This window comes from Antennarius striatus, chromosome 2 (genome assembly GCF_040054535.1).
Source record: "Antennarius striatus isolate MH-2024 chromosome 2, ASM4005453v1, whole genome shotgun sequence".
Classification (NCBI taxonomy): Eukaryota; Metazoa; Chordata; class Actinopteri; order Lophiiformes; family Antennariidae; genus Antennarius; species Antennarius striatus.
Genome location: NC_090777.1, coordinates 23,950,633 through 23,962,701, shown reverse-complemented (window position 1 = coordinate 23,962,701; position 12,069 = coordinate 23,950,633). Strand labels below are relative to the sequence as shown.

General features: G+C 40.1%; 1 protein-coding gene across 1 annotated transcript; it reads left to right on the top strand.

The window, feature by feature from the left end:
* The first annotated feature begins 493 nt into the window (after positions 1 to 493).
* Positions 494 to 11,266, top strand: sypb (synaptophysin b). Its single transcript, XM_068335119.1, has 7 exons — positions 494 to 550; positions 2,168 to 2,233; positions 7,182 to 7,306; positions 7,698 to 7,896; positions 8,017 to 8,208; positions 8,302 to 8,617; positions 9,195 to 11,266. The coding sequence occupies exons 1-6, from the start codon at positions 533 to 535 to the stop codon at positions 8,584 to 8,586; spliced, it is 885 nt and encodes a 294-aa protein (XP_068191220.1). The 5' UTR covers positions 494 to 532; the 3' UTR covers positions 8,587 to 8,617; positions 9,195 to 11,266.
* The last annotated feature ends 803 nt before the right edge of the window (positions 11,267 to 12,069 follow it).

Below are 12,069 nucleotides of genomic sequence, written 5' to 3'. Positions count from 1 at the left end.
CCCCCCTTAGACATTCAGAATCATGCTAACCTGGGTTAAATTAAGCACACTAAGTTACTCCATCATTATTTGGTTGCAGGAGAAAACCTGAACTCACCCTGAACTTCCCTCAGAGTGTTTGTATGCATTAGATTTTCCGATATGATGCATAAAGGTAAAACAAGCTCATCTAAGAATACCATTAAATACCAGCAGTTTAGCTCACAAATCTTCATCGACCTTTTGTCCCTCCTCTCCATCACTCCTTCTGCCTACTAAAGCGTGAACAGTCTCCATGCGCTCCTCTGTGCGTTCTAACCCCCGAGCGGCTCTCAGCCTCCTTAGAATAAAGCAGCGCTGCGATTGGTCAGGAGGCTCAGCTTCTTTTTACTCCACGTCCATGTCTGACGTCACGACGCTTAACACGTCCTCCCTTTGCCCGTGACGCAGTCAGCTCTTCCTGCTGGGCGTCTTCCTCCCCTGGACTGTTCCGGATGAGACGCCTCCCTCCCTCCGCCCCTCTGATCCTCTTATCAGCGAGTGAGCGGCCAAGATGGATGTGGTAAACCAGGTAAGGTTATGGGGGGGAGGAAATCTTATATTTTTAAAAAATATTTTGTCTGATCAGATGCGGTTTTCTACATTTTCATTCATCGTGCGGTCAAATCTGTATTTCTTTTCTCCTACATGTGCTGACGGTACCATTTTTAACGCGATTGCACGATACATTGGAGTCGAGATTATAAATAATGCATTTACTTGAAGAAAAAAAAATGCTGCGGTGTAAAAGCACGACAGAGAATGATGCACCTGAACCATTTTTGCACGACTGATGCTGCAGTCGGTGCGATGTGATGGAGCGGCCCGCTGGCACTCCAAATATGTGTAGGATGTCCAGAGAATGCTGCAGCAGGGTTATTTTAAAAGGAAGGAGAGGGTGTTACCTTTCATCACAGGGTATTCTACTAATTGATGTGGACGACTTGGTCTCAATTAACCTGCTGTTAATAAAATAACAAACAGGATTAATTTCCCAGGCCCTGGGAAATGTTTTCCGACAGCCGCAGTAGGCCCGATATAGATAGAGGACGGTCCCCTGCATCTCTATGCACGCAAACATCTCATCCTAAATATCCGTTTGCAGTGTGACAAAGCCAAACCTGACAAATAAACCGACACCAGGCGGTCAGACTCCTCCGAAGCATGAATTTTCTGTCAGTTCATGCGTCATCTGTTTAATATGGATAATGTGCAATCTGGAGAAACAATGAGCCCCATAATCTGAGAGAAAAACCATCACTGCTGCTGCTTTATTCCAGTGCGGCCATTTATTGATGCACACAGGGACACACCGCCTTTTTTGCCGTGTGTCGCATTCACCTGCGCTCAAGCGCTTCCACCTTGCGCGTCTTAATCAGATAAATAGCGCGAGATTTTCTCTCCAAGGAATAAAAAAGACCGCTGAGAAGTGTGCAGCAGGGAAAACAGACAGTTAATCAGCTTTGTCTAATCGTAATGCTGACAGGAGGTCTCTCTCTCTCTCTCTTTCTCTCTCGCTCTCTCTCTCTAGACACACTCTCTGTCTCTCTCTCTCTCTCTCTCTCTCTCTCTCTCTCTCTCTCTCTCTCTCTCTCTATATATATATATATATATATATATATATATATATATATATATATATATTCAATATCAGAATGTCTCTATTTGAGTCCCTTTATTCAGTGGCAGATATTTGCCCTGATACCCCTGCAGGGGAAAGAAGCTTGAAGGATATCTGCTGTTTAATGGTTGACCTGGATTAAAGGTGAATACTTGGTAGGTGTTCAGACTGTCAACGGGATTACGCAAAAACTACTGAGTGGATTTCAGTGGAACTTTGTGGGAGAATAGATCACAGGCCACAATAGACAACAATACATTTGGAGGTTTTGAAACACTGTTTTTGAACATTGCGGAATGGGATGTCTGTCAGCACGACCATGACTAAGGCTTGATTAACTGAAAGGGGGCTGTTGGGCCTTGGTGGAGGATTGTGCTCCACTGAGTTTGTGTCTTTAAACAGCGTCATCATCATTATCATACCTGTGGGAGTAGCTTGTTTTATCCTTTAAAAGGAACCGATTTTACACTGTATAAAAAGAAGGAAAATAAAGTGTTACTAATATCTGATGTCTTCCTTCTCTGGCAGTTGGTGGCCCAAGGGCAGTTCACTATAGTCAAACAACCTCTGGGATTTATAAAACTTCTGCAGTGGGTAAGTCTTCAGTTTTGAATTTATTGTTGACTGCAGCCAATGGGAATGATGTTTTAATATTTTCAAATTTGCTTAGAGATAAAAAAGCTGGTGAGGAAAAAACACTTGGAAACTGCATCATCTGCTGTACGTTGCCATGTCCGTTCCTGACAGATTGGTGACCTTCTGTCACACAAAGGTCACAAAGCTGGATGAAGATTAATAATGAATGTGACTGCATTATTGGAATGAATTCTCGCTTTTAAGATTATTTAATCTCCAGAAACATTACAGTAATGTCAGTGAAGGCTTGATAATTCCCCTCTTCAGTATATTCAAATAACACCAGAGGTTAATATTGAGGAGTCTCCTGTGTTCTGATGGCGGTGATGCTGACCCAGTGGACCTGAGCGGGAGACCCGTGTGTTTCTATAGCAACAGTGTGTCCATTCACTGAGGAACACGGTTTGTCAGATCCCCCTCAGAGGACACGGTCTCTGCGTCTGCGCTTCATTATGTCTTCATGTTGACATGTTCTAACCTTCCACCAGATGATGGAGCTAGAAAACTACCCATGCAGTCTTGTTATGATGAAGAGGGCAGAATCGATGGAATTGTTCTGTTCTTTAATTTCGCTCCTGGCTTTAGACTGTCTATATTAAAAGATGTATGCATCAAAAGTTTCATCATTCACATAGGATGCTAATGTTCAAGAGGCTACAGGGTAAACAGTGGTTCCTTTCCACAGCTGGAAAACCACAGTGGTGGGAATAGTGGTGCTAATTACCCACGAGGCCCTGCAGCAAGTGAGACTCTTGCATTTACATGTGTCTCGCGTGTATGTGTGTGTACATATATATGTGTGTGTGTACACACACACACACACACACACACAAACACACACGTATATACAGTATATGTATGTATATATGTATATACTGTATTTGTGTATGTGTGTGTGCATATATATATGTATATATATTGTAAATATATATATATATTAAGAGAGAGAGATGGATCTATCTATCTATCTATCTATCTATCTATCTATCTATCTATCTATCTATCTATCTATCTATCTATCTATCTATCTATCTATCTATCTATCTATCTATCTATCTATCTATCTATCTATCTATCTATCTATCTATCTATCTATCTATCTATCTACCTTATATACACACAGCAAAATATTTCAGGGTCAAGGTTGGTTGGTTCCCTCCAGACACTCCAGCCTCCTCCAGTAGCCCAAAAACAAGAGCTATAGATAAACTGGCGACTCTGAATTGGTGTGAGTTGACGTGATTAATGGGTGTCTCTCTCTATGGGTCAGCCCCATGATAAAATATAGTGTACCCTACCACCCGCCCAATGTCAGCTGGAACAGCCCCCCCACACACACACACACACATGACTCTGCAAAGGATACGCAGTTGAAGAAAATAGATGGAAAGGATGAAAGATGAGACAGAAGGGTGCCCCTCCTGCACGTGCATCCCATAATTCTTAGCTACACACCTGATTCTCAGTATGGGAACAGTTAACACAACCCAGATGAGAACCCAGATGCCAAAGCATCTCTGAGTCCAACACAGTAATAGGTTCTGCAGATATGCATGAGAACGGCCAGAGGAATGAATGTACCCATGACTTTGTAGTCCTTCCCTGGAGCTGAGTGAGTGTGCCAGCACCTCATCACTGCCTCCCTGGGTCACAGCAAGCATAACCACCAATCAGGAGCCCCGTTCAGGAGGCCAGGGTCCATGAATCATCCATCTGAGGGCTTGCGTGCCTTAGCGTCAGATGAGAGGAGGAGCTGCTGGAGCTGCTGCTTTTTTGTGGATTAATATGGGCATGCATAACCAGCAGCACGGCGTTCTTGGGAAGATAGAGAGGAGCCAAACCCTCCTCCCAGTGGGAACAAGCAGAAATAAAAAATATGCTTGTGTTCAGGAGGATAAAATAAAATTGTTGCACCTTTTTTGCTGAGAAAGAAACACGTTTGAATTAAAAAGAAAACAACGAAATTTATATTGCTGAATCAGGGGTAGTGAGAGTAAATTCAAAAAGATCGAATCGGAGTTGGCTGATGGAAAGAATAACTTGCAAAATGGGTCTGAGCTCCGTGCTACATGTGAGACTTAAACAGCATTCTGTATGTGTGACTCATGTAGCTATAGCCAGCCTCCCTCCCTCCCCCCTGTTTCTGTTTCAAGGGAATACTGCTGACAAAGCTGAGATGTGATGGATGTTGTAAGACATTTACTTCCCAAATAAATCTGATGTGTTGGTCAGAGAGAACGCAAACGGCCTGCTAGCTCCACAGTGACAGAATGTGGCTGCCATTTAAAATTTTAGTTCCATTAAAATATCACTTCCAGATTCGTTCCTAGTGAACAAACAAAAAACGGTCGGTGAAAACACAAAGTAAGAGCCTCACTTGCTTCGATTTGGTCCCTGATATATAATGAAAGCAGCTAAAGTTGTTGAGATCAGGAACTTCTGCTGTTTGGACACTAGTGGTTCTACTCTGTGGTTATTCCACCAGAACCTCAGGTGACTTCTTACCCTTCTGTGCTCTTGGCGACATGTCAGCCATAGACTTAAAAAACGAAATAAACAGGAAGTAATTTCAAATATACAAAATTACTTCCTGTTTATTAGTCAAATCTGACAGTTATGAATATCAGCATTCTCCTGAGCCACATAAATAATCTAGGCCTAAGTTTTAGCCACTGCTAGCTCATTTCAAGCATGTGGTATTTGTGTAAATGTTCAATACTAATATAAATGTTAAAGCTTATTTAAATATAGTAACTCTGTTGCATAGTATACTTGCAGAGATGAGAAAGTAAGTTCGTCTTCCAAAGTATAACTAAGACACTTTTCTATCTTTTAGACATTAATGTCAGTACCTGCTTCAAAAGTCCTGAAATCTTCTGGCTCTACATTTTTTAGTTTACTGGACACATGGATCCATTTCTTTTACGGATAGAAAGAGGCAGTGTGAGAAAAGCAATGGACAAATCGTTTGCGTCTGAGGGTGTAAGATTGTGTATCTTCTCAGCACAGAAGAGCTGACAACAAACCGGCATACCAGGAGGGGTGGAAACCAGCCTCTGCCTCCACACTGTGTGATGCTGCCAGTAGTGTTGCCATGGTACCCAACACTCAGTGTGCCACCATTTCTTTTCCCAGTCAGGCTGTCCCTCCTGTCCTCCTCCTCCTACTCATCCATCACCATAAATTTTGGGATGGTGCCTCCTGTTTACATTCTCATTCCTGATCTACTTGGTCTGTTGCTTTCGTCCAGGCTCAAATATCTCAAGAATCATTGGAATCGTTTATAGTTTTCAGTGAAATATAGCAACAACAGTTGGATGGACTGTCATGAGTTTTGTCCCTTTCAGGATGAAATGCAATAGTTTTGGGATTTTTTTAAGTTAAACCCCCACATCACCCTCAGATCACATATTTTCTATCTATTCCCAATACCTTAGTGGTTGACATTAAATCAATTAAATAATATTACATAAACCTTTGACCTGCTTAACATCAGAAGGTCATTATAGTAATCGTGAGCATGTTAACTTTCTGGCATCTAACGGAATGCACCTCTGTGCTTAATATAGTTACATAGTTATAGTATAGCCAAAAGAAAAGTACTTTTAATGTAATAACTTGGAATTGCACACGTGATCATTTGTGAAAATATTTTACAAATACATCAGGCCATGTATTTGCACGTATTTTGTATAAAATAAAATGACATCCGTGCACCTTCAACACATAATGGCCTTTAATTCAATCAGAAATTATCTGATCTCTCACAGCTGTACAAAATATTTTTCTTCACTAAAAATGTATAATGATATGTATCATTCAGTAGCATCACCCCTTCCCCATTAACACTACATGTGTGTAAGATGTTGCAAAATGACTTCACACATTAAAAAAGACGGGGATCTTGGTTTTTCCAACATTTGCTAAAGGATTACTGTAAATAGTCTAGTGTGTTGATGATGCCCACAGCCATGAGACGGTAATGTAAGACAAGACTTAAGAAGGAAGTGATGCGCTGTTGTGTGAGTGTGTCAGTGTGAGTGTGTGCAAGCTCGCGGGTGTGTCTATTGTGACTGAGTATGTGCTGACAGATGGTAGAGCACCTCAGTCAGATTAATAGTGGGATTTTCCATCCAATCGGATCGGGCCTTCAGTGTGGGGAGTGTGTGTTAAAAATAGTCTCATTTGTGTAATCTTGTGTGTGTGTGTGTGTGTGTGTGTGTGTGTGTGTGTGTGTGTGTGTGTGTGTGTGTGTGTGTGTGTGTGAGAGAGAGAGAGAGAGAGAGAGAGAGAGAATGTGAGATTATCTGTGTGAGTCTGTTTTGCATGGCTATGTGTGGGAGCTGAAGAACACTACTCGCTGCAAAGTAATCACAAACATATAAAATGAAACATAGTCGGACCGGAAATGAATCTTTAGTTGTTTACACTTGAACTGCTCGATCCTGATCAACAGCATTTGATTGGACGGCTGAGAGACAGGAAATAGGGAGAAAGACCAGGGACGTCAAACTCCAAGCTAGCGTGGAGGTGAGCGAGGTCCATGTACACATGGCGTGTGTCCACACCAAAAGACAAAATAGTCACATTGAACAATTATATTGGTAAGAGGTGTGTCTCTTGGCTCTAAGGCTGCACTGATCAGCAACGTGTGATCTTTTCCCAGCAGCCTGTCGTGACTGGCAGAGCAGCAGTCTGCTCATGTTGGAAAACCTTGCCCTGTACAAGCACAGTCTGCTTCACTTGTTTCACACCATGTTTACACAGTTACATAATCTGAGTGAAACTGTTGACCTGTTGCTGATTCATTAAGGAGCAGAAATCACTTTGCGTACTCTATGTGAAAAGTCACGGCATGAGCGGTCAAATTTCACCATGTCTTTTCCTTCCTGTTCTTTCCCCTCAGATCTTTGCAATCTTCGCCTTCTCAACATGCGGCAGTTACTCTGGCATGTTCAAGATGAGCGTGGAGTGTAAAAACCGGTCAGAGAGTGACCTAAGCATAGAAGTAGAATTTGAATATCCGTTCAGGTATGTATTCTGCTGTTCACAGTTGGCTGTCACCGCTGTAGAAGAACTAGGTATGCCCTTAAAAATGCACAAATCAAAACCACGTGAATCAAAATAAATCACTCTGGCGTGAGTTAATTGTTTTAATAGTATTCTTATTTAGTATAATATCATGCAATAATGCTCAACTTTTAAATTTAGCTTTATGAGACATGGATCACGCAATATTAAAGTACTACTATTAAAAGAATAGTTTTGGGAAGCAAACTTAGCAGAAAGTTGCAAAAACATCAGGATGCAGACTCTTTTTTAAAGTTATTTACTTAATTACCAGCCTATTACATAAATATGTGCAAAACCACAATGTGATGTTGCACTTTGGTTTTTCTCATTTCTGTGTTTCTGTTCTCAGGCTCCATCAGGTTTACTTTGATGCCCCCACTTGTAAGGGAGGGAATCCAGAGCGCATGTTCCTGACTGGGAATTACTCCTCTTCAGCTGAGTTCTTTGTCACCATTGGCGTCTTCTCCTTCCTCTACTCTATGGCAGCTCTCTCTGTATACTGTTTCATCCTGGAGAAGTACCGTGAAAACAACAAGGGGCCCCAGATTGTAAGCCCAGTCATGCCTTACAGCTTTGTGGCATACAAGTCCTGCAGCCGATGTTGCAGACAAAAATCCAGCTGTTTTTGTTTGCAGTTCAATTGATAATGTTGTGTTGTTGATCACCAGGACTTTGGTGTTACAGCAGTATTTGCCTTCATGTGGCTGGTGTCCTCCTGTGCTTGGGCTAAAGGCCTGTCAGATGTGAAAACAGCCACTGATCCAGATAGGGTCGTCACCTACATCTCAGCATGTAATGAACAAGAGAACCGCTGCCGCGAGATTTACGAGCCCAAGGTGTCCGGCCTCAACACCTCTGTGGTGGGTCACTAATTCCTTACTCTGAAAAATAATAGGATGAGTTAATTTTCAGAACAGCACACCATCATCTCTAACCGCCTCTGTGTTCCACAGGCTTTTGGCTTCATCAACGTGATCCTGTGGATAGGAAACCTGTGGTTTGTGTTCAAGGAGACAGGCTGGATGGGAGCCTTTGCTGGAACATATGTCCCATCACAGGAAAAGCAGCCTGCCCCCGACTCCTTTGGCCAGGCAGGCTATGGTCAGCAAGACCCCTATGCCGGCTCCCAGGGAGGGTATCAGCCCGAGTACGGCCAGCAGGGTGGCTATAGTGAGGACGGAGGCTACAGCCAGGGCTACGAGCAGCAGCAGCCCACCTCCTACTCCAATCAAATGTGAGCCTGTCCAGCCAAACCACAGCTAAAGGATGGTAAGTGCAAACAAAGATGACAAGATGTCGTTGAGAATCATTTAAGCCTGTCTTCCGTTGTAAGCACATGTGCATTTTGATTTCTACTGCTGTGACACACAGTCAGAAAGCAGGGGCAGAGCTCTACCTCTATGCAGATGACATGCAATTGTATGCTTTCCAAAAAAAAAAACTGTGATTGCTGTCTTTCAGTCATTTTGAATGACATTTGGATGTATCGTTATTGTTCTAAGCGTGGTTCAGTCGTATGAACTCAAATGATTGGGCCACACCTGTAGAGATTTGCGCTAAGGATTTATTATGTTGATTATTTTATTTATTTATTGGTGTTTTAGAGAAATACACAATTTCATGTTGCTGTGTATTCATTGTAATCTTTAAATGTAGAGTGGTATGTAATAGGAAAATACAAATATATATTGGTGTAACACATGACTGTATATCATTAGATATTGTGTGTACCACCCAGGGGTTATTATCTGCTTTAATTATCCTACACTTGTTGAGCCATGCAGTCAAATGTTTGCTCCTTAACATTTTCCTTCCCTCTATGTCTCAACTCTACCTTTTTACGCAGGGTGACCTTGTGATTTTGGAGGGTGGTTCTTGACCACCACCTGCATTTCCACACTCCTCTGTTTGTCTGTTTGTGTATCTGTGAGTCAACAGGCTGAGGGAGGGAGACATGAAGGGCAGAGACTGGTGGGGCTTGGGATGGGGAGAACAACCTGGGACCAGGATTCAGGGAAATCATGGGGAAATGGATCTTTGCTGTAACATGATGTTTATTCTCGTGATGTATTTAACTGTAGAAGACAACAGAGGATTGTCTGTTTGGTTATACGAGAAAAACTTGAATACAAATACCAAAACATTCGTTGACGAACATTTCAGAGAAATCTTGTAATGGAAAATTTAAAAAAAAGTAGTAATATTTAACTTGGGAGAATGTATTTGTCTGTGCTGTGTAAATATCAACATGCTGATATATAAAATTATATGTACACAGTTGAATAATTGTGCACTCCATATAAGTTGTTATACAACAAATGTTGAGCACAGACTTATTCAATTGCATTTACTTTGGTTCTGTTTAGGAGCTCATATAATTTAGCTTTTCCCCTCCAATTCCCTTAAATTATTACAACCATAATTATTGTTTTTATGTACCTGTATTCATCTAAGAGTCTAAGAACATCTTTATAAGGACTTCTCTACAGGTTTTCTTTTTTTTTCTTGTATTGCTGACAGGATTTGAGAAATTTGGTGAAGGCCAGTGAAAATGTTATGGCAAACACAAAAAGAAGAGAATTTTAGCTGAATATGAACTAAACTTATCATAAATGTTTATTCAGTTAAGTGAATGGAAAGGTATGTTACTTTTTTTTAAAACAGGTTTTTCCATCTAATATTGCTGTAAACTCTTGTATAACATTCATTCCAAATCCTGACATGTAAACTCAAAAATTGCATAAGGTTAACAAATATTAGTGAGCATGGTAGCATCTCTTATTTGCTGTGCTGTGCTGGAAAATGCTATAGTGTGCTGTCAGTATGAAATATGTGATTCAGGGCAGTGAATAACAGTTTTAGCAACGTGAATTTGTTTGTTTGTTTGTTTGTTTGGATTTCATGTAATACCATTGAACAAATGTTGTCAATGAACCTTGTCCTGTTTTGATCGCCTTTATGTGGTCCAGAAAGTTGTAAGACAGAGTCATATAGTTTTTTAACCGCTGTTTCTATCACACTGTAATCAGTGACGTACATACTCGGAGTTACAACTGTAGGTAAATGAGAATAAATTATATAACACTTTTAAGACCTTGGTTATGCCATAGTAAACATATTACGAAGCTGTATGAACAATACGTCTCCATATATATTTCTCTGCAACCTCAATCCTTCTTTATGTCTTGTCTTTCTTAAGGCAAGTAAAGGTACTGCATGCATCCTTATATTCTAAAGCATCCCTGAACATATTTGAGGGTTTGAGGCTCAAGTCTGCAGAAAAGTTGGACAACACAGTTATACTCTAGAATGTCTGACCCATCATAGTGGTTACTGCACAGCACATACAGCACCTCTGCTGGTTTCTACTAAAAGCACAAAGTGCTGCAATAATTGCTTTTTTTATCCGATACAAATAAACCTGTTCTATTGCCAATCCTCTGTTTGGACATGCAAGATCAATTGCCAAATGGTTAGAGATGTGTCTTGATTGGCGGTTTTACTTCCACAGTCTTCATCAAGATGGCTTCCTCTACCTTTTCAATATATCGATCCATCACTCAGCTATGGATTTACAAATTTTCTATAAAACCAGGGTACCTTGATTCCAGCAGTAGAGATGCACCTGGCTCTTTCTCTTCCTCGAATCCTCCCCACTTCTATTTCTTTCTCTCTTTCATGGTAGCTCTTATAAATACGCTGAAATGAAATATACTCTGTTGTTTGTGGTGAATGGTGTCTTGTGGTACTCTCTACGCCTTTGGATAGTGATGTGTTTATTGTGTATGATGTAATCTATTAGTATTTATGATAATGACAAGTCAGAGAAAAAATATCCAAGACACTCCAGAATTCTGCTGTATTCTTCTTATATGGAATTCATGTGAAACAAAATGAAATAAACTTGAAATTATTCTGTTGAAGGTTAAAATATGTACCTCTGTTCAAAGGAGTTGATTGCCTTTTTGTCTTCTTGATTTATATATTAATGAACATATTAATGCTCACAATAATTACTTTTATTTTATTCTTATGAATAAAAAAAAAAGACCACTATACTTCAATAGTTATTTTTTTAAAAGTAACAAAGGAACATAAACTATAATCCCTGAAAACAACTTGGTAACTAGTATATACTAGAATATATATATATACACACACACACACACACACACACACACACACACACACACACACACACACACACACACACATATATATACTGTATGTATGTATGTGTGTATATACTGTGTGTGTGTGTGTGTGTGTGTGTGTATATATATATATACATATATATATACACACACACACATCTATTAGCAATTAATTGAACAATAAATACATATATAAGCAGTTAATTAAACAATAACTAAATTATCTAATGACTACTGTAGATAATAATCATAATGCTTCTACATGGACATCAGAATAAGTATGATGACGTAATTTAATCAGTAATTCCTCATAATTGAGAGAAGACCATCCGCGAAATTAAAATATGATGCCTTCAGAAACTTTTGGAAAATCCGAAATTTACTGTCAAACGAATGTGATTGAAATATGATTAAATATGATTAAAAATAAATTAATAAACAAACAAAAGCATTCATGAAAATGTGCATTTAAGTATTCGGAAAACGTACAGGATGTGGAACAGCTCCTATCCTGCGACATTAATTTTTTATATTCTTGCAGTAACACTTTTTATTTGCATTGTTTAT

Coding starts and splice junctions, on each gene's coding strand:
- sypb (XM_068335119.1), top strand. Junction 2,234..7,181: donor TTATAAAACTTCTGCAGTGG/GTAAGTCTTCAG, acceptor CTTTCCCCTCAG/ATCTTTGCAATCTTCGCCTT. Junction 7,897..8,016: donor ACAACAAGGGGCCCCAGATT/GTAAGCCCAGTC, acceptor GTTGATCACCAG/GACTTTGGTGTTACAGCAGT.